General features: G+C 42.3%; 1 protein-coding gene across 1 annotated transcript; it reads left to right on the top strand.

The window, feature by feature from the left end:
- Positions 1-8,893: 8,893 nt before the first annotated feature.
- kcnk12 (potassium channel, subfamily K, member 12) lies at positions 8,894-24,843 on the top strand (the record flags this gene model as incomplete). Its single annotated transcript, XM_079280965.1, has 2 exons — positions 8,894-9,233; positions 23,951-24,843. 2 exons carry the CDS (start codon positions 8,894-8,896, stop codon positions 24,841-24,843), a joined length of 1,233 nt encoding a protein of 410 aa, XP_079137091.1.
- Between the last annotated feature and the right edge of the window lie 409 nt (positions 24,844-25,252).

Below are 25,252 nucleotides of genomic sequence, written 5' to 3'. Positions count from 1 at the left end.
CATTTATTGCTGTACCTCTCCACAAGTCAGCCACTGCTAAGCCAGCAGACGGCTTGGGGAGTTTCATTTTGTTTTTGGCAAGACTGTATGAAGTGTCTTATATACGACGACTGTGAGCTGATTACATCGCCACTTGTTTTTGAGTTTGAATGAAGCGTGTTTTACGAAGCCATACAGCTCATTAACACTAACCTAAACTTAACACAATACAGCAGTGGTCATTGCAAACACACCTGGCGGAGATCTGCCCTCTACCGAGTGCACTTTTCTAGTTTGACGATAAGGTTACTAAAAGTTCAATATTTTCCCACTAGATATGTAGTTTTGGAAGTCTTGGAAACATAATTTAGATCTTAAATGTAGAATTCTTAATATTTTCATGAAATCAAACACAATATTTTATATTATGTATATATGGCTGTGCTTGTTTTATAACTTTATTATGCAGACATAATAGGCACCGCTGTGTATGGATATCAGACAGGAGGAAGCAGCGTTGCATAATAACCGGTGTGCTGAAACTTGACACATATCTCTGTGAATCCCATCAAGTGAGTTCCAATTAGCCTCTATGCTGATATGACTATGTGTCGAATTAGATACACTTTTATGTTTTTGGAATACTACAAGGCATCTGGCACCACAGATAGAAGCTCATCTGTTGACAATGATCAGACAAACATCACTCTAGGCTATTAAAATGTCTCCAGTGTGCCATTACTGTGGCAACTGTGAATAACGTTTGATAAATCCAAGGGAGAGAGAGGGGGGGGGGGGCTACAGGTCTACTCCCATAATGCACTGGCAGGGACAGGCTTATTTTGGGTAATGGCAGGAGGGGTTATCTGTCCATCCCCTCATCACCATGTCAGTGGTAATAAAATGCTGCTTTGTGGCAGAGAATAAAAGCAACCCTGCTGATAGCTGGGATTCCCCCCCCCCCTGAGCCCCTGGAGGTCGGGCTGAGACAGAGAGGCCATTAGACAAAGAAAGAGGCAGTAATCTGATCATGTCGTACAGGCACAGATGCGGCATTAGTCGAATGTGCCATTATGTCAACCTTCTGCCTCGGAGCAAACATAAATTTCCTGTTCGTTCTGTGTTTACAACAGATGGCATCTGTGCATTTCTTTTCGTATTCTGGTGTCTGCATCTTTACAATAATGTCTTTACTCACCTGACTGCAGGAAAACGCATGGTTAGGCTCGCAAAGTGAATTACATGCTGGATGAGTGCCAAAACAAAGGCGTCACTTATAAACTAGGCTGTTCGTCCATTTGTGTTTCGCTAATCTAAATTGGTTCCAGTTCTGCTCTAAATCCATATTTGACAATATAATTTATAGGTTTAGGTTTTGGAACTCCACCACTCCTGATCACTTCCCGATACATTTTCCAAGTATATTTGAAAAGAAGTCAGTGGCTTTGACAAAAAATAACTTTTCTTCTTTTTTTTTTACCATGATTGTCCACTTGAATCAAGGGCATAGGTTATTTAAACAACTTCCTGCATTATTAATAAGGGTCCAGGTAAACAAATGTGAAAAGGTTTGCGCTCTTGAACCCAGGCTTAAAAAAATAAATAATAGTGTCAGGTGCACGTCGCCAAGAGAAACAGTCCCATATCTCAGGGCAAAATAATTAAAAAGTAGGCTTTCCAAGTTTAGAAGTTGTGCTGATGATGATCCCATAACCATAACTTTTATTTGATCACATTTTTCCACATTGTTGCCCTTTGAAAATGTGATAAAAATGATTCATCTTCTTTTTCCTTCAAGTTTTTAAAAATATTTTTTGTTAATGTACTTTCCGATGATGTGCGACAACTTAATTAAAAATGAATAAAGAATTGTATTACTAACGCTACTATATGTCACATTACTATCAACATTACTATTCACCAGTAGTCACGGTATCCACAGAGAAGGATGAGGATATAAAAGCTGTCCAGAGGAGCGTTAATGTGCTTTACGTTTCATTTCTTATGTTTTAGGCATTCAAGTACTATTTCAGCAGCATCTCAACATGCACATTATCTCAGCATTGCATGAGAACTGGATTATTATTTTCGGTGTGCTCAGTGACTTGGTTCACGCCATTACATTATAGCATCATAATGCTGGTGTTTATTTCCTGTCTCACTGGTATAAACTCTGGAGGAAAACATTTATTTTGATATGTGTGGGCGTGTGATATTCGCTAGACATCACTAGGCCATGACCTATAGGAGGCTGGATCCATAACATCAACACACAGTGTAATAAAAGCATCCCACTGTCTGGAAGAGAGGCTGCCAATCCTTTTCCTCCTCTTTGTCGCTCTTCCACAACAATTCAACATGCTGTATAGCTCCCCCAACGCCTCCAAACACCTGCTGAACATCCAGTGATGTTTCTGAGGTGCTGGGGTTACTATGAGTCATTTTGTGAAATGCCAAAATATTCATAAAAAAACACAGTCAGTGCCACATTTTATAAAATGTACAAGTTGCTTTTATTTGGAGTGTAAGCATAGTTAAGGCATTATTTGTGTGCATGTTCCTTCAGGGATTAAGGCAGCTTTAAGTGTCTGTATTGTCCATTAGGTTTTTCACTCTTGTCTACCAAAATGTCTCCAGTGTAATATATACGTGCCGCAGTATGTGTTTTTATATGCAGGCATGTAACACGATGTATCTCATGTGTATCATACTGCGGCGCTATCATGGCTGCACATCTAAATGAGAAAGTTGTAGGAATGGTCGAGCAGAGAGATGGAGCCCGCAGGGAGAGAGGGAGAACCTATAGCGACTGTCACCATGGTGAATGAATCGCGGGGAGAGTCAGAGTTCCTTTACTGTGCAGTGAAGTCTCAATGGGATAAAAGGGATTCAGCTTTAAAGGAGGTCTAAGATGAACAGGAAACTATGTTATCCTGGGATCAATTGATAATTCTTTTTTTTCTTCTGTTGTGGATAGGGCATCGTCATCTTGGAAAAAAACTGCTGTAGTCTTGGCTGTTATTGCTGTATCCATAACTCATATCTTTTATATGGGTTTCGAGAACTGGCATTGGCGGGTAAATCAACATACAGTGAAGATGCGTTGTGGAACCCTTCTGAAATACTAGATTTCTACCAGAGCTCACTTGAAAGAAACTACTGAACAGTGCCATTTGCTGCTTGAAGGGATCTGCAGATACCAGGGATGCAGCCTGTTGGGACGTGAGGCTGTTTGATCAGCCGATACAAGCAGTAATTAACAGACCCTCGCTACACTACTGTCGCTTTTTGCAGGTTTAGCTCCTGTATTTTGTGTTCTTTAAGGCAAACACGACGATTCATGTGTTGAATATTTAAAGTCGGGAGCATTGCAGCACTACACTGCAGCCGACAGTGGTTACTAACATGAGCATATTTCAGGGAGATAAGCATCCAAAGCAGGCTTAACTACGTAGGGTCAGGCACTCTGCACTAGATATTAGCTTTCCATTCTGAAGTGGCGTTTGATAAGAAGAGTACAACAGTTTAAGAACCGGTAATGTGTTGGCTGAAATATCCCAGGGAAGCTTAAAAAGTCTCCTTCCCTCCTCCCTGTACCGTTTGGCTTGTCGGAAAGTTGTGATATTGTAGTTTTTAATTCCACTCCTCTGGCAGCCCCTTGAGAGCTGCAAGCTGCTGTAAAGGTGGATTTGAAAGGTATAATAAGTGCAGCAAACTACAACCACCTGGAGCTCTTACTGTGGGCCTCCTCCAGGTTTTGCCAGGGCTGTTCTCAGCGAGAGAAATACACTCTACACAAGAGGATCCTCTCAAAGGGCTGCGAGTGAGAGGACATACAGAGTGTTTGCCTCACTCTGCAGAGTGAGTAAAATCAATGTGTTGCATGAAGGTATCAAGTAGGCTGAAGAACAGCATTATTATTGATAAAAGGTACCTACGAAAGGAAAAAAGTACAAACAGAACACAAGCATTTTTATTGTGCTGTACTTCATGTTAAGATGGCAACACTTGGATGAGTCACAACCAAAACATTTTCAGAAATAAGGGTGGGCCGTAAGAAACCTGTATTTTGGAGAATCACATATTGTTGGACAGGGTTCACCTCAATCACTCACTCAAGTGGATCTACGTCTTTTTGGCAAAATGAAATGCAGGTTCCAGGACTGAATGAACCGCCCTAAACCTTCTCCCCCGAGATAATGATTTTTTTATGACTATTGTTGTTGGACTGTATCTCGAATTGGATTCTTGATGGCAAATCCTCCTCCGCGGTAAGAGTGGGGAAATGGTTTTCATTTAAAGCTGACGCACGCACACACAAAATCACACGAGCACAAAAAAAAGTGGATTAAAGTTGCGGGACAGACGTAGAGATTGACGTGCACTTTTGCCAGTGCTCGTGTCAGAGATTGCAACAGAGATTTATTTCAAAAGAAAACCTCAGATTCAGAATGGGAGAGTAAAGCTTCGGTTTTCCATGTAGCTTTGACTTAAACACATTATTTTATAAAGATAAATATTATAATTAACAGAGAGAGTTGTACTTTTAAAGTTGCAGAGATACTGAAGAACCACTGCATTTCAGCATGTATCGTCAGATCGGCACTTTGGACAAAACTAGTGGGATAAAATGGGATTTCTACCTTCTTGGCTTGTTTACTTTCTTCTCCTTTTTCTTCTTTTGAATTATTCCTTTGAAACAAAATGATTATGGACACAAATCTAACTGCCCTGACCTTTGACCCGGTGTGCAGGTGTTGCATTTAAGTGTTGTGATTTAGTCAATCACTCAAGACCCTTTCACAACAAAGACGTTTTCTGAAGGGATCCTCAGAAATCTCAGAGGACTGTGTTGGCTTAATTGGCCTGGTCAAGCCAGATCTAAATCAATACACCCTCACTGCCTGCAACACTATCGTGCCTCTCACGTCAACATCGCGCACAAGAACTGGACGCTTCAGGTCACATTTACCATTTAAAAGGCTGTGTGCAGAGTGTTTTTCTTTTTTTTTTTGACAAATGACAAAAGGATTGATTTCACCATATGTTCTCAATCATTGGGATCAGCGCTTGCTCAGCAGGCTGAGAGGAAATCCCTCATTCGCTTCCCTGGCTGTTTCATTTCTCACTGTAAGCGGATGTGTGTCCTCCCTTGTCTCCTCATCTTTATTTACCGCAGGAGGCCTTGTTGCTGTCATGCCCGCACGTCCTCTGTTTCTACTGTAATAGGCCCGTTAAGGTGTGTGCCGAGCTGTGGCTGGAGTGCTTTCTCCAGTTAACACTTACTGCAACATGACTGCTGCACTGGAGCTTAAAGGGGAATATGGCATGTCGTATTTCATTTTTTATTTATTTTTATTTTCATGTTCAAACTGCTTTCAAGCCAAATATAACTTTGTAAGACTGTTGCAAATAATAAAGTTGATTCATGAGCAATACAAATACAATTGGTCTGGTATGACCAGTAGTTTATGATGGCTAACGATAGCAAATGTTAACACATTTTAGGTAGATATTTCATTATCACAGTACAAAATGTATGACTCCTCTCTACTTGTGCTACTGTTACAATACACACGAACAATCATCCTGCAATTGCCACTCATGGCCACAGTGGCTGTTGTACTCCAAAAGTCAAATGGTCATTTTTAGAAAAACCTCATATTGCACAATAGAGAGCAGGACACTTCTCAGCAGTTTTGGGATTTTTGTTATTTAGCTCAATAACTATACATCCTCCATCATAGACATGTAAACAGTCGATTAATGCTTGATGACATGATATAACATGTTTTATTTACACTGTGTAATAACATTTTATGATGTATGAATACAGCTGGTTTATAGAGTGCTATCAAACATTGTCAAACTCTTTATATTGCTCATCATGAATTATAGGTGAACAGTGTAAATGGGTGATATGAGCATTTAAAGTTGCTGAAAAATACATTGAAAAATGTCTTTAAATTAGCTTACAGCTACATTATTCTTTGTTATAGTGTTATTATTACGTGTGTATTTACGGCGCATGAATCTAAAATAGGCAAGGTTAAAATAAAATCCAATTGCGATGCTGGTGTTTAAAAATGTTCGATGTAGTTTCTCAGGTTAATATCATTGTTGCCTGAAAGCAAATGAACCCAGGATGAGTTTCTGCTTCAGCAGTGCTTGTTTCCTCCCACTGACAGGTGGACTGGAGACTCTATTACCTCGAGGTATGAATGTGTCTGAGCCGTATGTCTGAAACCAGCACTGTCTTCCCTGCCCTCCACCCAGTGCATGCTGGGATAGTCTTCCCCCGTGACCCTGAAATAAGTGGTTGGAGAATATAAATGACTGAAAAAGGGGAACATATATTTCACTTAATTTCCACTGATCAGTATTTCCCCCATGCTGCTGCTCATCACCATCACTGGTGCCGTGTATGTTGCTTCTGATAGATTGAATTCTGCTCATGTATTTCTGAATGTCTTGGGCATGACGGTACATGCACACCTTTTCAAACACAAAAAGCTCAAGCAGTTCAGTAAATGGATAGGCCGCCTGCCAATGCCTCAGACGCAACTTTTCATTGATGTTTTCTTCGATTACATCAGCGTCTCGTGCTTTCTTACATTCTGAACTCATTATTAGACTTGAGAAGGACAGACTGTGCAGTGCAGCTGCACAGTCTGCTGAGCATGCCCTTGTTCTACATTCTGGCTTGATATTTGTAAGCCAATCAGCCCGATTAGAAAGCACAATCAATACAGCCACTTTGTGCAGCCCGGTACTCCCTTCTCTTGAGAAAAATAATATCCACTGCATGTCGCAATAATGTGGATTCAATCCACTCTCAGAGGAAATCTTCTCTTCTTAAGGCCCACTATTTGTTTCGGCATTTGTGGAATAATGTTTAAAGTGTCAACTAAGCATTCTGAGCTCTACGGTCACAGTTTATTGAATCCCTGGTTCCTCATCTGTTGGATAACGTATCTTTTTAAAGCACCCGTCAATTTTTTAAAAGGTGTTTTCATGGATCAGCAGCTCCAGATTGTCTTTGATTTTGTTAGAATCTCCACTGTGTGTCCAACAACCCAAAAGGATATTGCTGTTTTTTTTCCTAAACAGTAATTTAGCCTTATGCGCCTTGTAAATATCACTCGACCATGTCCTAATAGTTATGGGAACTGCCAATAAGAAGTCTTGACCTGCTGTAAACATGCAGCAGAAATAAGATGAATCTCTTTTTTGTGTGTTCTGGCAGTCAGTCAGTGCATTGCATTTCTCCGTCTTACCATGTCCTCTGTTGGATCTTAAAAGCATGCAGAGTGGATCGTTATTCATGTAAATCAAGTGATGACAGCAAAGTGAGATCATGTCTGTCTCCAACTGTGTTCTTAATGCATTTTGAGTATCACATGTACATACATGTGATACTCAGGCCCATACATAAATGCTTAGAATTATGCTCTGGTATATATCTGTATGTATATGATTGTATATTAAATCAATTTACTTCAGTTCAATTTTGAGGTTCTTTGCATTCCATTTTCTTCACTTTTTTTTAAAGATAGACAGGAAAATGTGAGAGATGTGACCACTGTACAATAGGATTATCGAATTTCATTTTCTGTGAGGATTCGCTCCTTTCCCCAGTTTTATATCAATGTTAATTACATAATCTTTGTCTTTTTAATTGTATAGGTCACCAACACTATTTTCTGACATTTAACGGACCATTAGGTTATTGATTTTTTGATCAATGGAAGTAATCTCAGCCCAAAACCTTATGCATTAATATTAAATTGCCTACCAATAAATGCAATGAATAAAATTGCCTCCATGCAAGCTAAAACCTTATTTCTTACAATTATCGGCAGTAGTCTTTTATAATCAATTGAAAATATAATTCCATCAGGAGACATTCTACCGAGGAGTACTTTTACTTTTAATACTTTGAATGTGGAATTTGTTCTTGAGAATTTGTTCCACTGTCCTTGGCTCAGTGTGGAAGCTTTTATAAACTTTTTTCGCAGTTTAGTTCAGGAGTGTAGTCACCCGTTCCCACGTTGCAGAAAGTGAGTAACAATTTCTAGTGAGTGGAGCATCCTCAGTGCGCATGGCACGTGCCAGCACAGCTGCACTCAAGTGAAAATGCGAATCTTGTGTAAGGACTCGATAAAGACGCACGGGGACGCTCATTTACATCAGCCAACTGCACAAACTACAAGTCTAATTTAATCTGCCGTCCTTCTTCTATTGTGGCGGGATGCCATAGTCTCTGGCTTGCAGCGGAGAGTGATCTCACCATATGCACTGATGCTTATGCATGTGCAATGTTCCACTACAGCGTCCACAGGAAAGCTGATGCAGTTCCGCACTTCTCCAGCCCAAGCAAGCCTTGCGAGAGATTACTTTGTTTGAGAGCGGGCTTTTCCTGCGGAACGCGGATCAGCTGTAACTTGCAGAATTACGAGCATCATTGTGGTCTTTTTTTCTGAGGAGGAACATTTTGGTGCAGGGGACCCAGAGGATATACTACTGCTGCTGCTTGCACTTACACAAACAAGCGTTCAGTGCGTACCGATTGGATTCAAGCTGCAGTCCACTTCACGCCAACTGCATTGCCACAACTGTGGGAGAGAATGTGTCCATCATGACACAATGCGCCGGCAGCTTTTCTCATGAACTCTTTCGTGCTTCTACAGACTTCCATCCACAAGTGGGGCGTTTTTCTGCCTTTCAGCTACAGATAAAACCACTTCCCAACTACAATGGGACAACGTGATGGGCTAAGTGGACGAGATGTTGCCTGCAGAAGTGCGGCGAGAGTGGAAGGCAGTGACTTCCAGAGGACACATGCGGTAGAGTGAATGCCGTCTCCGATGTGGAGTTTGTCGCTGTCCGACGCGCGCGTGGTGCTGAAATTCGGATGATGCCTGGCCAGCGACTGCAAGGCTGCCGCTCCCTGCACCTCAACGAGGACAACGGCCGCTTCGCGCTGCTCGCCGTCCTCATCATACTTTACCTACTGTGCGGTGCTGCGGTCTTCTCGGCCATAGAGAGGCCGTCGGAGCTGCGGGCTCACGGCCGCTGGAACGGGACGCTCCTCAACTTCAGCGAGACCTTCAACATCAGCCTACAGGACCTCAACTCCTTCCTGCGGGAGTACGAGGCTGCCATCGCCGCCGGGATCCGGGCTGATGCTCTGAGGCCACGATGGGATTTTACAGGGGCTTTTTATTTTGTTGGAACTGTGGTGTCGACTATAGGTGGGTGATATGCAGCATTCACTGACCTTTGCGTCCATGATGTTGGATCAACGGTGTCCTCTACTTGTTGAAGAAAAAGCATACATTATTCCAAGTAAAACCATGTGTAGCTAGGCCCACATCGAGCCTTACAAATAGCACGTGAATGCAGTCAGCTCACACCACTAAGTCAGTAATTATTGGCTCTATTTAGGAGGTATTGGAGGCTAAATACTGAACACATTTGGGACCTACTGCCCTAATAAAGCTACATCAAGACAACTAAGTTGAAGAATGTTTAATATTAATATGGCCTCTGCTTGTTAAATAATCATATAATTACTGACAGTCTGGACATCAAAAGGAGCTGCCATCCCTGCAGGCTGCTATCTTTCCACTGGCTTACGTACAGAATAACAGATTAACATTTTTGGTTTTTTTTTCCAGTCATGTGTTACATTTTTGGCTGTGAGGGACTTTGGCAATGGGGGGTGACATCTGACTCGCCTGCCAGGAATGGCACACTCATCCCTGGCTATAGGACAGCACCCATGGGTGCAGTCTATTTTTTTTTTGTTGCCACATTCCCATTCAAACCAACAGGAATGTCAATGAGAAGCCCCGTCTGCTCCCCCTCATTTAACATTTATCGTGCGATAGGTCAGAAAAGAGCAAGTGTCCCTCGCAGGGTACCCCGAGGGCCAACGGCGTGGTGCACTGCATGCCTGATGGCTCCACCGCCTCTGCCCCTTCCTCACTGATGGCTAGAGAGGAGCCACAGCATACAGTGAGTGAGTGAGTGAGTGTGAACGGGTGAACAAGCAAACGGAGACACTCCATGTAGTCATTTGAGCTGACAGCTGCTGTCTATCTCTGACCTTGCCCTCGACACACACAAACACACACATATGTACACTGTGATACCTCCGGCGCCTTCTTATTAATTGAAAACTGTGGCGAGGAGAGCGGTAAGGAAAACTGATGGCTGTGCATGGGCGCACGGAGAGAATTGGATCCATATGAGCAGGAAACCTGTCAAAAGTTTATTAACTGTAGACCTGTCATGAGAGCGTGACTGGGTCTAGCACCTCCAGCTCTCAGGCAGCCCGCGTACCCAGCTCACCTAGTCACAGGAGCGGGCCACAGCAGCTGTGTTTGTGTACATGTCTGTGGCAGGTTGAAATCCTATTGTGCTCCAGTTGTCACGTCAAGCAAGATCATATACACTGACTCAGCTCCTTGGGGAGGGGGGGGAGAAAAGGGTGATGTCTTTCTACAGTATTTGTCGGTTTCATATGCTTGCATGGATTTCTCTCTAGATTTCCATCTCGCTTTGATATCCACCGCCTCCCCCCTCCCTCCCGGCTCGTGTGCTACTTTTTCTGCATGCTTGTGAGCCGCTGATATAAAAGGGAGTTGGGGGTCTCCCCACGCAATTCAGAGTGCCATCCCCCCTGTGCACTCGAGACACTCCTCCCAAACACTTCTAACCTCAGTGCTGTGGCAGAGGCTTCAGTGACACTGTGCTCCTCTTGATGTGCCTCCACAATATCACTTTGAAGAACAAAAGTGAAGCCGTGGTCACTTGAGGTGCTTGTTTACCTAAAGTTTTGGCCAGATTCACCGTGTTGTTTCCCAATTTCTGGGAATGATGCAGGAAAAACAAATAGTACGTTGCAGCTTTTTCTAAAGTGTGGTGTAAACAACTGCAACAACATCATGCATCCGGTTTCTGACGTTTTTTCTTCTTTACATCCGAAGCACTTTTTTATTGACAAAGACAACCTCATCACAAGGTTTATCAGTAGCTGGTCTCAAGCTTTCCATCATATCACAGGATCTTCCTCAGCAAATTAAATAGCCCCATTGTCAGGAATTTGTAGTTGTTTCAATTAAAAAATTGTCATCTTGTCCTTTTGTCCATATTGGCTTAAAAGTTGACATAGAAAGTTCTCAGCTGTTTACGAGGTCACAGAATAACCTCAACTTTTTAGCCATGGTGGTGGCGCGGCTCTATGGATGGCAACGTTGATCTGTCGGTGGTTAACATTTGAAATGGCAATGTAACGTTTGAAATGTTCCAACAACAATTGGACAGAACTTTAATTGTTCAACACTTGACCAAAATACCTGCAAAACGAAGACAATCCCATCAGTCTCGGCTGTACATTGTGTTTAATGCTAATTAGCAAATGTTAAGGTGGACAATCAAACACAAACTGCAAACGAGGTCTATTACTACTCTTTTGTAAAATATCCCAGAGCCTAGAAAAGCTTTTTTTTACGTCATTCCAATGTAAAGTCAATAGGTAACTTTTTTGGCAGTTGCACTTGCCAATCAATTTTCACACGGGTATCCAGTACATCCATGGGTAAACATCAACAGCATCGCATTAGCATTGTCTCTGTGACCGTGTCCGCATGTCGACGTGAGCATCTAGATCAAAACACCGCTGTGTCTAAGTCCCGCCTCACAGAGCCGCTAGCGTGGCTGTGGACTCTCATCTTGTTCAAGCTTTGAAGAGTTTATGTTTGTCTACATCCAACTCTTGGTGTTGTTGTCCTGCCCTACATTTTCAGACGCAGCTTTACTGTTTGCATGCTCAATGAAGAGGGCACAAGAGTCTGCTCCGTAAACAGAATTTCTATTAATAGGAAAGCTATTCATAACTCCCCAGGCTGATTGATAAAACTGCCAATTAGGACAGCTCTCTGTCGCTGTTTGTGGGCCTGCAGGTCTCATTCTAAGTTGCTACGGTGACATTTTTGAGAAATACTTTTGTCAGCTTTGAAGCGCTCACAGGGGTAATACTTGTCTGTGGCTCGAGTGTACTTGGTGATGGCTGTCTGATCTAAGAGTTTCAACTTGTTGAGATTGAGTGGGACAGGCCAGCTGGAGCAGTTAGTTGTTCTGCAGTTATAATATTCAGGGATATTTATTCCTGGGGATTGACTCTGTCCTGCCTCTCTTTGCCTCTGGCAGCCACTGTGGCTTCCAGCTCCATCACACTCATAACCACCCACTCAGAGAAGTCACGAAGGCAGACAAGGCAACTAGGACAGTTGAACAAACAGCACAATGCAGACCCTCATGCAGTTGAGGCCTGATTTAACCTCCATGCTGTCCACAACTTGCAAAATGAGGGTACATTTCAGTGGAGTTGAGAGAAGATAAAAATCATGCTCAACCCTGGCTGGACAGAGCTGTGCTGCAGCAGAATGACAGGGCGCTCTAGCGATGTCTCTACCCTCACTAACCTCTGATTCCAGGTCGATATTTTAATCAAAGTGGCCTCGTTAGGCTAATGGCTTCAACTTATACTGTAACGTGCAGTTTGTATTGACACTAAGAGAAGTGTCAATGCAACTCTATGGTATTTTCTAAGTTGCAGTTTTTGGCATCACATCAGATTGCATTGGAAGAGATCCTCGAATTTTTGCTTAAAGCTGCACCTATCAATATTTCTATGTTAACAATGGATCAAATGACTATGTGTAGTGTGAAAGGAGTCACTCGAAGTAACTATGTTCACCTAAATCTGCATTTCTCCTCAGCTCTACAGCGTGTTGTAGCATCTTTCAGCTCATTGTTTTGGTTTTACAGCCCACAGCTTAACTTTGGTTCAGCTATCAAGGCATCAGCATTAAATTGAGACTGTTTCATAACCAGTTTCATAAAATGATACAGTATAAACATTATTAACATCATAAATATATAGCTTTTATGGTAGGGCTCAGATCACAGTGCAGGAGTGTAACTTCCCTTCAAATGGAGCCAAATCTGGGTTAGTAGTGTCAGGGAGAGTACTTTTGAGATTTAAATATCATACAGTCTACTGTAAAATCCAAGACACAGTGCCAAAATCTATAACTTTGCAGACTTTGTCCAGTTATGTCAAGAAGATCAAGTTCATGTGTAAAATTTTATTTAATTTTATAGCTCCAACATCAGGCAATTCGATTTTACCCCACAGTACCATCTGCTGAATTTAGTGAACCTCGATACCACACAGTGTCTCACTACAGATGCTGCATGTTCAGCAGAGAGACTACAGAGTCCTTTGAATGAACAATAGAGCAGAAGGCCAGAGAAGACATGCACGTAATTGTTTGTCCGGTTTTGTATTCTCGTTATGATAAACATTTTTTTTATAATTAGCATCGATTTGCTGTCATAAAAAAAGTAATTATTAATGCATTCTGACGTTGTTTTCAGTTCCTAAAGTGAGTGTGTTGTGATAAAGAAATTATATTTGTTGTTAACTGAAGAAAACTGCAAGCTTGTTATGTCATGATCTCGAGAAATCATAATTGCCCATATCCTCTCCGTCATTGTGACAGTAAACAATCAGCCCTAATGGTTTAGTTTAGTGTTATCTTCCTCGTATTCTCGTGCCAATTTAAAAAGTGCTGATTTTGCAGCGGAGTCTCAATGAGGAACACTTGTGAGGCATATTACACGCTTGCATGACTAGGGCTCATGCATCTGGATGAAACTGCAAATCAAATATGTTCTCTGTACTTTACTGCCCCTTGTATTTTGTGAGTCTCCGAAGTTCCAAGACAATATCACCTCAGTCTGGCAGAGCATGCATTTGGCATTTAAGCAGTTTGAAATGTCACATGACGGACTCTGTGGATTCCTGAAGGCTAGCTGTGTTTTTGCTGCGATGTCGTGCTTTAGTATTTAAATGAGGCTCTCGGTGCTGCCTCGCTTGGAAAAAAAACAAACATCTGTGTTTGTTGCTGCTGTTGGTGTATGTTACGAGTGTGCTTGGGTGGAAGAGGTTTGAAATCTGTGTAATCAGATTCCTCGATGCACAGCGATGTTTGTTTTTGCTTTCTGTGTCTCACTTCAGCACTGTTTCACTGTCCAACACGTGTGGACTCCTGTCGAACATCCATCTCAAATCGTACTAATTCTAATGCCCTCACTTATTTGCATCCATTCATTCAATCATTTTGATCTCTCCGTATACAGTGTGCTACAAAATAGTCTGCTCATATCACACAAGCAGTGCATTACATAATGAGAATAAGATCACGTTACAGTTTATTTTACAGAACCATTTGAAGCTGGTCAGTGTGACTCTCTATTCCTTACCTCCCCTCTCTTCTCTTTAGATCTCCAGGCTGCTCTGTGAAATCACAGACTCAGAGGAAATGTCACTGTTAAAAATGGAATACAGAGGACCTTCAGTCACATGAAAGGCACTGGAGGTCTCTTTGGACTGTGTGCAGTCCGGATGCTCAGCACAAAAATTGTGTCCCCAATGGGGAAGTGGAGCCAAACTGCACCGCTGCCGCACAGACGTTCCTGAAGACTGTGTCTAAATGAATCGTGTTGCTGTGCAATACACCACATTTCAGAATCAGAATCAGAAACCATTTATTGCCATTGTATGTTCAACATACAAGGAATTTGACATGACAGGAGGTGCGTAACATTTAACAACAATCAACAACAATCAACAATGCAAAGTAGAAACAAATTAAATTTACAGAAAATATAAGATAATGTAAAATATAAATAAAGTGGAATATAAGATAAAGTGAAATATAAAATAAAGTGAAGTCGAGTGCACAAGCGGACAGGTAACAGGACTATAAACCAGTGAGATGAAGTGTAGTGTGAAAGTGTCGAGTTTGATAGAAGGGATGTGCGGGTGAGTGACCGGTGGGAAATAGATCTAAAATTTATTTTTAGATCAACGTTGTAAAAAGGATTATTTGTAAGGTGAAAGGTGTCAATCGTAATGACAAACCCACACCGATTCTGCGCTTCTGCGTCCTCGAATCATTGTTTTTAGGTTTACGGTCCACAACCATAAAATGTCTTTAAGTGGACATAGTAACCGTGACGTCTCTTATTGGGTTGTGCACTGCTATTCTGAAGCATTTTGGCCGTCGCCATCTTGTTTTTTGCAACCATAAGTGACACAAGAGCGGGGAGCTAAACACAACACTCAAAAAGACGTTTTTAGGCAACCAAAAATGTTTCATGAAATTAAAAAAACCCAGTGAAAGAGTTAACAATGTAAGACGAAAACACGGAAAACTCCCAGACCTGACAACAGCAGTGACCTGTCAATCACAAGGTAGCCACCCCCTAAAGCATACCCTGCTTTAATTTGACTCTAAATGGGACCATAATTTACTGAACAAACATCATGCTGTGTTCAGAATCAGAATCAGAATCAGATTTATTGGCCATGTATGCTTCCGCATACATGGAATTTGACTGCAGTTTCCACTCCGCTCTCAATGTACAAACACAAATTTAAAATAAACAACAAAAAATATATATATATGAAGAATAAAAAAGGACAGCAAAAAAAAAGTAGATGTAGGTATAAACATTTAACCGCTATGCACAATATAAGTATAAATATATATCCAAAAGAAAAGGTGTAGCCTATATATATATATATATATATATATATATATATATATATATATATATATATATATATATATATATATATATATGCACACACACATGTGAACATAAACCTATAAACAATGGCAATGGAATTGAGGTGACAGAGGTAGTGCAGTATGACTTTTTTATTGTTCATGAGAGTGATGGCCAGTGGAAAGAAGCTGTTCCTGTGTCTGGTGGTTTTGGCGTACAGAGCCCTGTAGCGCCTACCAGAGGGGAGGAGTTGGAACAGCTTGTGTCCAGGGTGTGAAGGGTCTGCAGAGATCTTTCCAGCCCGTTTCCTGACTCTGGAGGAGTACAAGTCCAGGATGGAGGGCAGGCTGGAACCAATGATCCTCTCTGCAGACCTGACAATCCGTTGCAGCCTGTTTCTGTCCTGTTTGGTGGCCGATCCAAACCACACAGTGATAGAGGATCAGAGAACAGACTGGATGATGATTGACGAAGACTTAAAAAGAATTGAGACCATAGACAATCACTCACTCAAATTGCCTGACTTCAAAGACGGAAAATAACACACAGCTGCTTGAAATACATTTTATCCCACAATTTCTACCCCTCTCCCAGTTTTTCGCCTCACTGGGTGCTTCCTGATGTGGAGCGGAAACGTGTGTGTGTGTGTGTGCGTGTGTGTGTGTGTGTGTGTGTGTGTGTGTGTGTGTGTGTCAGGCAAACCTGCTGTGAGGGACTGGCTTCAATAAATCCCCATCTTGCTGAACTGCTGCTGTACAGGATGGCTGTACACACCTCTGCACTCTGTTACAGCGGGTCATAAATCTGCCCTGACTTGCTACGGTACGCATTCGCCTACGTACAGTAACTGACAGACTCAAGCTATCATGGCCAAGTGATACCGAGATCATTTCAGAGGACGCAGCAGAATTGCTGGGCTTCCTCCTCCAACCTGATTAGCATTTCACTGATTCTGCTCTTTGCACCGGCCGAGGCAAAGAGACACTAATCTCTGTGTGCTCTTTGCACCCTGCAGTCCTCTGCCCTGCTTCCTATCAGAGCTCATTTCAACAGACTATATTCTGGTGTTAATATTTTGACGATCATCAGTTTGACCAAATTTGCTCTGGCGCTGACGTCAATGCTGACTCACAGCTCTGAGAGTTTAAAATTCCCCCATAAGCAGAAAAGTCCCTCTCTTCAAACTTTTGTGTTGGTTGCCAACCTTTGACGCAGTGAAGCTCCAGTAAAAAGTGTCGCCATGTTTGCAGATCGCCTGCATAGCAGATCCCACTTGTGCACCAGCAGAACGTTTATCTGCATCTTGGGGTCATGTTTAATTTTCAATGTTAATAAGATAACAGCAAGTTGCCGAACAGCGTGATTTGGCAGCTGTCCATCCGTCTCATTGTGTGAAGGAAGGGCTATTTGTGCGGGAGCAGAGAGACACAGGAGGGCATGCTGCACGATTGTATCTTTCAACTGCTTACGTGCAAAGCAGCATGCTGAAATAGCATTCCTTGCAAAAACAAAGTTGCATTTCAGATTTGAGATGAATCAACATCCTCTCACGCCTGCTGATAAAATCACATTGCCTTCGGTCAAAAGAGAGGACACACAATAACAGCGTGACTCGTGAGTGACTTTTGAGCATGCCCTTGAATCATTAAGATGGTTGGTCATCATGATCGGATTACAAGAAGACGTCATCCGTGGAGCTTGAGATCATGGGCCGCATACGAGTGGGAGTCACGGCCATTGCGTATTGCACATCTGCCTTTGAGAGAAAGGAGAATTCAACCAGTAGAGCTTGTCTAAAATTGGACTACATGCAGTTTCATTCATGTTGGATTTTTCACACAATCTGTTTGGATTAGAGGAAACAGCACTCTTGGTCCCTTCCTTTATTTCAGCAAAACCGTGTGAGATTGTCTGTGAACACACATACACACACACTGGCCACTGTGAAGCTCAGCTGCCAGCACAATAATCAGCCTCAGCCTCAGCCTCTTGCCGTCATGCCAGCATCCACAAACAATTCAGCTACCTCCAGGCTGGCAGCCTCTGGCAGAGTCTCAGACTCATAGTAGGCACATTCAGTTAATAGAATTGAAAACATGATTTAATTGTGGTCAACAGAGCATTGCCTCTTCATTTCTCTGAGGCAGCTTGCTGTGATAGTTATCCAGGATCATTATTGCAGTTGCCACTTACTTACACTTAGCAGTCTGGAATCGGGTTTAGTTACTTGTGCTTTTACATTATCACCAATGAAAAGCCATTAAATTGAATATCTGCTGAGCGTCAAGCATTCATTTCCTGCCGGCATCTGATTTGACTGTTTTCCTGTGATGAAACACATGATCTGAAGACGTACATTTAATGAAGCATTACCATGATGCTGTATGAGTGCCAAATCTGTATGATCTATTATGGTGAACATGCATGGCACTGATCTGAGGGTGATAGTGTCTCAAAAGATCCACCTGGACAGGTGTGTTTACTTTTGGGAATAATACAAGAGGGCTTTATGTAGCTAAGCTTTTACTCAAACATTGACTCTGCATACAGAGCGAGACACGAGGAAACGCAAGGACATTCAGCCATTAGATCATTCATGGAGAAGCTATTAATCTGATGAGAGAATGACTCCTCAGTCACATGAAAGGACAAAATCTGTGTTACCATTTGATGATGGACGACGAAACCACGTGAATCTTTTCATTTTAATTTTGCTTATTGAAGCCCTGACTCTTACAAACTGCACACTAGTGGACCCCATGCATGTCTGAGTCTTTGCAGTTCTTTTTAAACCCTGCAAAGATGAAAAACAGATTGAAAAATGGAGAAAAATAATAAATGTTTGGTGCAGATCCAATAAATCAATACAGACAGCGGCAGAACCATCAATCCTCCCGGCTCTCTTTGCCAGTGAATTAAGTACTGAAATACAATTTAAACCGCTAGACTCGACTCAGTTACGGAGGAGCCAAACGAATCACAAATTCTGAAAAAAATATGTCTTATAAGTTGTGTTTTGCTGCACAGGTTTGTGTTGCTCTGTGGATGTTACCTTGTTACTTCTAACACGCCTGAGCTCTCTCTCGCAATTTATATCTGTTCCGACTTTGCTATAACAACTTTCACGTGTCACCTCGGTCCATTATTTCTAATTATTGCACAGCGATGTGTAACACAATTAACACAAAACGCTCATTATCAATGCTTTGACACGCAGAACAGATAAACCATGAACATACCGCTTATACTGTGTGTGAAATTCAAAGCCACATTATTTTGCTTCTGCCACATATAGATATATTGTTGCATGTGTTGCATTGTTGCATGTGTGTTTTATTAGTATTTCTTTGGCCTTTGTTTACACTGTGCATGCAGTGCGCGGATACAACACTATAGCTGCATATCAATGATGTATGTGACCTATTCTGTCATCTGCTTTGTGTAAAATTGCCAGAATAGTGCGAGTGTTCCTATTATTATCCAGTCTGCCAGTAATCCTGGCAGCTTCTCAGCAAATGTTGTGATAGGTCTGGCCATGTTGCTGCTTCCTCGGCCCTCTGTCCTCTCCTCCGCGGACCCCCGCCACGCCACCCCATGACAAATTATTCCCTGCTCGTCACAGAAAAAACAGTCATCAAAGGGACGTGGCGTTTTCTGCCGCCGCTCCTATCATCGCCAATTTAAGAGTATTCCCACTAGTGGGATGCGGTTAGTTTGACTTGGAGCTTGCGTTTAAGCATTCATAATTGGGGACATGGGGAGGCCAGAGGAGGCCGAGATTTGAGCTTTGGTTTGCAAAACAGTCACTTAATGGATCTTTGGGTCCATTTTCAGGCCCTCTGGGAGTTGTGAGGGGGGATGTTGTTGTCCTCAAGGACACACGGGGACCTTCAGATTCAATACTGCTCAGAGAGACTGGAAGTGGACGTACTGCCCATGTCCTTTCAGAAACGGGAACATGACGAAGTGCTTTTAGTTGCCCTTTTTTGGGATACTTTGTTTTGCAAAAGGTGTCAATTTGCCTTTGCCACCAGCTCCAGAGTGAGCTCATTGTAAACAGTAATGACTCTACTACACATACCAAGTATTATATAGATTTTCTTTTTTTTTTAAATAGAAAGATAATGGATTCAATTTGTCGGATAAATTGATCATAAAATCCTGTGCAAAGCCACTAAACTTCATTGTCTGTGTAGCCAAAGCCTGATGTTGCTTATTCCTGTGTGCCATCAAGCTCCAGCGGTGTCCAAAATCTATTAAAGGAGCCTACTACGACATTCAGAACATTAACATAGCAGTGAACAACTATTTGCTGTAAGATGTGGTGGAGTGATGGCGCCCTGAGCAGAGAATGAAGTCACACTCCCTCTGTGGGCGTTGTTACCCGAGCTTCTCTGTTCTGTGATTTGGTAGCTCCGTTAGCTCCGTCAGCATTGCTGCCATTGTTAGCACCGTTAGCACCATTAGCACTGCTAGCCTCCACCATTTCAGCTCAGCCACCTCCACGTAAGCTTGTGACGATAGAGGTGAGAACCGTGTGCGGAAAATCCCGGCTCAGACTGTGAATAACGTTTATAGCACCTTAAAAAAAACACATCAATGATTCCACACTGTTGTACACACACCGTATAGGAACATGGGAACTGTAGTTTATTTTGAATCAATCCCACACGAGCACACACTTAAGGTAATTAGTTAGCTTGTTTAAAAGCTTAAATTACTGTTTTTACATGTGACCGATTTTTTTGGGGCCACTCGGGGACAGCAGAAACAACACTGTGAACAGAACACTGACATAGTATGACTTTTTTAGTTGATATGGGACACTTACCGGTACTTATTTACCCATCCAGCCGACACAGCATCATTTTGATTTAATTGGAGTTGTGTCTCTGGCCACCTGGGAAACGCAAGTCCAATATTCACTCTCTTTTTGCTCTGTATTTGGTCTCCACCATGCTTTAAAGGGAAGTTTCTAATGTCAAGGGAATTTTTTTCGACAACAATAAAAACACAGATTATTTACTTTCCACGTATGAAAATGGCTTAGAATCTGTCAGTAGGGTTTTGTTGTATGTTAATATGCTTTTTGTGAAAGAAATTCTAGTGCCTCCTTGTTTTCACTGCTATAAAATAGTGCAATTCAATATATCTTGCCAATGGAAAGTGTCCTTATGCCAGCCGAGGAGAGGTTGAACATAACAACTTCATAGGATTAGATATAACAGCTGCATTAGTTCCTTTGTGCTTTAGATAATGACATACCAACTGAGAGTTGAAGATCTTAAACAGGCGTCCTTATCTCAGAGCGGCTCTTTGGTGTAAAATCTGATGTTTGATTACTGTTTAGAGGCGAATGGTCTGGAGCAAATCAAATGCAGACCACCAATACTTCTATTAGCAACACTCTCAGTAAGTTGTGCTTTGCTTGTTTGCTGACTTTACTCCACAACTTAATGGGCCATAGTAATTTGCCATTGGACTGTAATGAGAGCTGCTCAGTCTTAATCGTGTCAACTCTGTGATTACTGCTGAGTACATGTGATTTAAACTTGACCGCTGGAGATAAAAGCTCACCATAACCTTTCAAACCCTGCAGGTCAGTAACAATCTATATTCATCTCCCCCACATTTCGTCTTCCCACAGTCGGATAACCATTAGAGTATTTTCTTCTTCTTCTTCTCTTTAAACTGTCAGGTGGTAATTATTGGATACGAATGCCCCTATTTCCATCACGTTCCTTCCCGTTGAGGCTCTAGTGTGTGATTATGTGCGCAAGCATCATGAACCATGAGAGCATAGCATCATTATATGTAGAGTTGAGCATATTGTATTTAATGTTAATGGTTAAATAGTCTCCCAGGGCTCTGATTTAATTGGATTAGCACACTTATAATTTCCTGCATTATCAAGTTCTGCTGAATTAAATTACTCATCTTGGCTCGGACACAGTGGAAACTGAGGTCAGCAGCAGGCTCATTGGTCTGAATTGGAGACTTAATTAAGAGTTTTAAATTCTCTTTGTGTGTAAAGTCACACTGTTTGGTTTTAGCTTGGCCGTCCTTTGCTTTCTATTATTGTTCTGTTTTCCCAAATGCATGTTGACACAGTAGTCTGGAGTAATGGCTCTGAAATGCTACACCGAATCAATGCCGGGTGCCTTTTCCTCTCTTAGGCAATTTACTTGGTAATGAGAGGCGGTGCGGAAGACTGTCTCTGTGCGCGTTCTGTAGATGTAATCTGTTTTCCCTATTATTCAGTCGGGTTAAAAAGACTTGGTCTGCTAATTAATTAACCATGAAACACTGAAATAGGGTTTCACTGAAGGGCTTAATTTGGGTAACCACATCACCTTCCTGTCACGCAGCTGTCCCTCATTGTCTGTTACTGAACTTTGTCCATCTTTGACAAAGCCAGGTGATTCAGCGTCTGGCGTACCGCATAAAGCCTAAACACGTATGTCTCTGTGTGTGTAAGGCCATAAGGGGTGTATACATGTGTGGATATGTGTGGGTGGGATTCCCTCTTGTCTCTATAAAACAATCTGTATCAATCAGTGTTGATCTAAATGACCTAGCGTGTCAACAGCAAACCCACAGGAGAGTGGTTTCAGGGCGAGAGATAAGGTCAAAAAAGCCATTTTGGGTGTCATAAAGGAAGTATTGTCTAGATATTGATGTCATTTATTACCTGACATGGATGGTTATAGACGGGTTGGGGGGAAAAGCGCTGCCCTAATGCTCTGAAATGGAGGATAGCCATGATGGAACAATCAATTAACCTTGCCCTGGAAGTGAACTGGTTGATATTTCGACACGATTTGATTTGTTGACAAATATACCATCTGCTGTTCTGTGGATAAGGGGAATGACACTGTGTGTGTGTTCAAGGGTGTGTGCTTGCATTGGCCCTGGGATACAAGTATGAGCGCTTTGTGTGTGTGTCTGTGTGTGTTTTACCAGTCTTCTGGGGACATATATCCAACATAAATCTTTTTTGGATGAAGCCTTGGTTTGAGGTCAGGGTAAGGTAAGGGATACGATTAGGCTGGTAGCCGTCATAAGTACTCTGGAAATGAATGTAAGTCAATGGAATGTCCTCAAAAATCATAAAAACACGACTGTGTGCACACAAATAACCAGTTGTTGTGCTGACAGAATTTATAAGATTTGATGTTGAAGAAGAAACAATTCTGTGCTGAAATAGCAAGACACTCATCAGCTAATGTTAATGTTAACACCGTAGCTGCAAAGTCAGTGCTGCACCTGTGATGCTCGTCGAAATTGAGAAGTGTTCCTTCAACGTGAGGCAGAATCCATAAACAGCCTCTCGTAACCCCTTCCTCAGCTTGAACACTCAGTGTAATTGACTAAGAAATCAGAAGATAGCAGGAAGCCAAACCACACAGCAGAGAGAGAAAGAATATTCAGAAGGCTTACCTAAGCTTATTTCTGCCATTCCCCTCCCCTCAATGTCCTAGTTTTTTTAATTTCCTGAATAAATGATGATAACATAAGACACAGTTAAATCTATGCGTTCATCAAAAGATGGTGTTTTTTGGCAAATGCTATTTGCACCCAGGTGTCAGAAGCCAACAATACTATTTGCACGCAGGCAGAATAGCCAATTTTTTATTTAGCTTTTTACACCAGGGTGTATATAGCATGGCAGAAACAAGCACCAAGGTGTCAACAATGCTATTTGCACACTGATACTGTAACTGAAAACTGAAAATCCTATTAATAAAAAAAATTAACGAATTAGTGTGCAAGTAGGCTTCTCACAAGTTGCAAACCCCATTTTCTAAATTAAATAGCATTTTCAACTTGGCAGGCTGTAAATAACAAATAGTTAACATGTGACTATTTTCACCCGAGTGTAAATAGACTGTTGTTATTATTTTTTCATGCTGGTTTATTGTTAATAAATGTAATGCTGATTTCACATTTGTGTTAATTCGGCTATTTTCCCTTATTATCTCTCCACTTCACAACATGCAACTTCATTTGCAATGCAAAACATTGTTTTTTTAAATTATCCCAAAGTCACTTTTTTATCGTCCTCTCTGTGCATTAGAAGGACTTAACATAGTCTCATCCTCCAGAGAAAGCTTACAGTCTTGTATCAGCATCATAACAAATCATTATGCACTATTTTCTGCACATTACTTGTACACTAAAATCCCCGCAACATTTAGATCTGAGGTTGTTTTACTTTCAGGCATCGCTTCACTTGTTTCAGATTCAGAGATATAACTTATTTTGCATCTTGTAGGTGAAAATGTGGCCTCGGTGTTCTGATATCTCTCTTCTGTCTCTGCAGGTTTTGGGATGACAACGCCTGTGACAGTGCCAGGCAAGGTGTTCCTGATCTTTTATGGGCTTCTGGGCTGTGCTGCCACCATCCTCTTCTTTAACCTCTTCCTGGAACGCATCATCACACTGCTCGCCGTGGTGATGAAGGCCGTGAGGGAGCGGCGAATCAGGAACAGTGGTATACTCCCGCCAGGCATCCGCCATGACTTCTCAGCCTACTCCCTCCCCGGCTGGAAGCCCTCCGTGTACCACGTGATGCTGATTCTCGGCCTGTCGGCCATCACCATCTCCTGCTGCGCGTCAGCCATGTACACCCCCGTGGAGGGCTGGGCTTACTTAGACTCACTCTACTTCTGCTTTGTCACCTTCAGCACCATCGGATTTGGGGATTTTGTCAGCAGCCAGGGTGCGGCTTACGAATATCAAAGCCTCTACAGGGTGGCCAACTTCCTCTTCATGCTAATGGGAGTGTGCTGCATCTACTCGCTCTTCAACGTCATCTCTATTGTCATCAAGCAGGTGCTCAACTGGATTCTGGAGAAAATGAGCTGCTTGTTTTGCCAGCGCTGCAATAAGGCCAACGTCCTGCTGGGCAGACGCAATGCCATCCGGCCGGGCTCCAAGGGCCGCCAGGGTCGACTCGGCCAGCAACCCGACTCAGATGGACCATGTGATAGTGACACTGAGGGACGCAGACTATCAGGGGAGATGATCTCTATGAAAGACTTGGCAGCCTCTAACAAGGTGTCGCTGGCCATCATGCAGAAGCAGCTGTCTGAGTCGGCCAACGGGTATCCCAGGACAGTCTGTGGCAGCTCACGCCACAATGGATTCTCTGGGGGGGTTGGCGCACTCGGTATCATGAACAACAGGCTGGCAGAGACGAGCAACTCCAGGTAGAGGACACAGCGAGACAGGAAGTGTGGGATCTCTTGATTCTTATACTGCGAAACAAACGCTGAGGTTGACGGCCATGGAAAAAATACACGGCTTCTGAGATGGATTGGCAATGTAACTTGTTATGCATGACACATGTGATTTTTTGGGATACTTTCGGTTGGAATTACAAGGCTGTGGAGATAATAACGGTAATGATGGCAATGGTTTCAGTGATGATTTGGCGATGATGGTATGAAGAGAGAACCACAAAGTCAACAAAAAAACATCCGGAAGCTTGGGGACCATCCATCACCCATTGCATTAACCTCAAACCCAACCCAGAACAAATCACTGAAATGTCAGTTGTTCTGCAGAGGTCTGTTATATATGCTCAAAATATCAGACGACTGAAATGTGCTGTAGAGCCAAG

This window comes from Melanostigma gelatinosum, assembly GCF_949748355.1.
Source record: "Melanostigma gelatinosum genome assembly, chromosome: 12".
Classification (NCBI taxonomy): domain Eukaryota; kingdom Metazoa; phylum Chordata; class Actinopteri; order Perciformes; family Zoarcidae; genus Melanostigma; species Melanostigma gelatinosum.
This window is presented reverse-complemented; position numbering and strand designations above follow the sequence as displayed.